Source organism: Zea mays, chromosome 9 (genome assembly GCF_902167145.1).
Source record: "Zea mays cultivar B73 chromosome 9, Zm-B73-REFERENCE-NAM-5.0, whole genome shotgun sequence".
Taxonomy (NCBI): Eukaryota; Viridiplantae; Streptophyta; class Magnoliopsida; order Poales; family Poaceae; genus Zea; species Zea mays.
In genome coordinates, this window is record NC_050104.1 from 133,909,621 (window position 1) to 133,912,351 (window position 2,731).

The 2,731-nt window shown below is 47.2% G+C and overlaps 1 protein-coding gene across 1 annotated transcript; it reads left to right on the plus strand.

Moving 5' to 3' along the window:
- The first annotated feature begins 540 nt into the window (after positions 1–540).
- Positions 541–1,505, plus strand: LOC100275408 (uncharacterized). The gene is made up of 3 exons (NM_001355038.1): positions 541–673; positions 751–948; positions 1,051–1,505. The coding sequence occupies exons 1-3, from the start codon at positions 580–582 to the stop codon at positions 1,359–1,361; spliced, it is 603 nt and encodes a 200-aa protein (NP_001341967.1). The 5' UTR covers positions 541–579; the 3' UTR covers positions 1,362–1,505.
- Positions 1,506–2,731: the final 1,226 nt, after the last annotated feature.

Sequence of the window (2,731 nt, forward strand, 5' to 3'; positions counted from 1 at the left end):
TCTTTTTGTGAGGGGCTGCAAACATCCTGGCTTGCAGCCGGGCTGTAGCAATTTTTTTCCAATTATTAACATTATAACTATAGTTATATATGCCTTGGCCCCGCTAAAGAAAAATCCTGCATTTGGCCAAGTGTGTCCATCCCACAAATACCACGATGCGCGCCACATGACGTCCCTGATGAACTCACGGGTGATCTCACATCCTCTCCTCAAGCGCGCGCCCGCAGCCCTGCTCTGCTTCTGTTGCACGGCCATCCTCAAGCGCGCCGGTAGAGAGACGATGGAGCTAGGAAACATCCCATCCGAATTCAGAAATATAATCAGCTGGATATATTATTATTACTATTAGTATTATATACTACAACATGTTACTCGAGCTAAAGAAGGATATATGATTGACGTTAACTACTATTGCTTATGATAATCTCGCCGCCGCCGGCTATCCGGTCCTACTGTGCTTGCGACCCTTGTTTGCTTACTGTACCTAGCTCTATTTATTGGGCCCGATGGATTTGGCGCCGGAGAGCAGGGTGTACTCGAGACAGACAGGCAGGACGGCCACATCCGCCATATTCAGGCATGGAAGCACCGGCTGCGAAGCGCGTCCTCCGCGTGGCCGCCATCAGCGGCTCCATTCGCAAGGCCTCCTGGCACAGCGGGCTCATCCGCGCCGGTACGTACATCTGTTCTTTTCTTGCTGAAACACCATATATATATAGGAATGGGTACACTAGCTTGGCAATTATCCAGCCGCGGAGGTGTGCGAGGACTGCATCCCGGGGCTGCGCGTCGACCACCTCGACGTCGCCGACCTGCCGATGCTCAACACCGACCTCGAGACGAACGGTGGTACGGGCTTCCCGCCCGCCGTCGAGGCGTTCCGCGCCAAGGTCCGCCATGCCGACTGCTTCCTCTTCGCCTCGCCCGAATACAACTACTCCATCACCAGTGAGTGTTTTGCTTATTATACTGTATACTTCGTTGTTTTACATGCCTACCCCCCCCCCCCCCCCCCCAATCAACTGCTGGGCACTGAACAACAATGTGTAGGCCCACTGAAGAACGCGCTTGACTGGGCTTCTAGAGGAGTGAACTGCTGGGCAGACAAGCCGGCCGCCATCGTCAGCGCGGGAGGCAACTTCGGCGGCGGCAGGTCCAGCTACCATCTGCGCCAGGTCGGGGTGTTCTTGGACATCCATTTCATCAACAAGCCGGAACTGTTCGTATTCGCCTTCTTCGAGCCGGCCAAGTTTTTCGACAGCGACGGGAACCTCATCGACGCCGACACCAGGGAGCGCCTCAAGCAGGTGCTCCTGTCCCTTGAGGCCTTCACGCGCAGGCTCCAGAACAACAAGGACTGAAGCAGCAGCTCCCGGGATCGCCGTGCTAATAATAATAATCTCTACTTCCTTCCTTCAGCAATTAGTAATTCGTGGTCGTCTTATTACAAACCAAAGTATATGTGCTCGAACCTATAATAAAATACATGGAGAACTTCGCTATCCGATCCCTGCCTCCATATTGGTCCCATTGGAGTAAATGGGTTGGCCCATCTAAGACAATTGATATTTCATGACACATAATAAATAATAGGGAGTTAAGAGATTATTCCTACATTGCTAGTTGATGAAGACTTTGATCAACTTATAAGGTGAATTTGGTGTATATTGTTTGAGAAGTTGGAAAAAATATGTTGACGTGTCACACGCGCTCGCTCACCTCGCTAGGCCATGGACGGTTGAGTCTAACTGGACTGATGGCCATCAAGGCCTACCCAAAGGCGTTCAAGATGGGGCCCTGGCATCGGGCTCTGCATACACGGACCAACGACTATCTTCGACGATTGTCACTAGTTGTTTTATATTGATTTTCTAGATTAAAATATAATTGAAAAGGTCTAATTTTTAACAATCCAAAAATGTGATAGAATTTTTTTCCATCTATTGGCTTTGCTAGTATTCTAAAACCAAATGTTTTTAAGAGTGCACACCATAAATAGTGACGTCAAAGATGTGTACTATGGTTGACAACCATTCATTGCTATTTCGTTGTCGAATCTAGATCATCTGGACCACACACACTAACGAATAGGAGTGTGTGTTTTAGGATGTGAATACTATGTTCAAGGAGCAATAATTGATATGCTAAGATTCCATAGTAGACTCTTATTTGATGTTGTCCACTAGAAATAGATGTAGGACACAGAGGCCAAATATGAGGTGTGTGATGTCAGCAGTGAGTTGTATATTATGGAGCATTTCTATGACTATATAATGGTCAATGGTCTCTATAGTAGAACAAGCTCATGAGACACATGTACTGGTGAAAGGTCTCGAAAAATTTGGTTGTGTGTGGCCTAAAATGTTTGTGGTGGTTGCATTATTGCAAAGCTTCCATAGACTTCGACAGATTTCGCTACCTATCTGAAACGTAAGAGACATGAGTTTGGCATCGCTGACCTCATCCGTTCTTTGGATATTTAAGATAAGGCAAGAGGAGGGGGATCTCTACTGCCCATATGGTGCAGAAAAATCCCCAAAGCTCCCACAAAAAGAAATCCAAGTAAGAACTCAAACGAAAAAATACCACCACTACTTTTAAGAAGAAGAAGGAAAATAGCAATTGTTTCACTCGTGGCAAGACCAAACATTACCAAAAGAGTGTCGCGGTGCCAAGTGGAAGTCAAACAAGAAGTCTGCAAACGTGAGTGAGGTTGATGAAGAAAATTTGG

Bases quoted from the DNA above. Each gene is read 5' to 3' on its own strand.
- LOC100275408 (NM_001355038.1), top strand. From the start codon at position 580: ATGGAAGCACCGGCTGCGAAGCGCGTCCTCCGCGTGGCCGCCATCAGC. The intron at 674-750 runs GTACGTACATCT...GCAATTATCCAG, and splicing joins CAGCGGGCTCATCCGCGCCG to CCGCGGAGGTGTGCGAGGAC. The intron at 949-1,050 runs GTGAGTGTTTTG...AACAATGTGTAG, and splicing joins ATACAACTACTCCATCACCA to GCCCACTGAAGAACGCGCTT.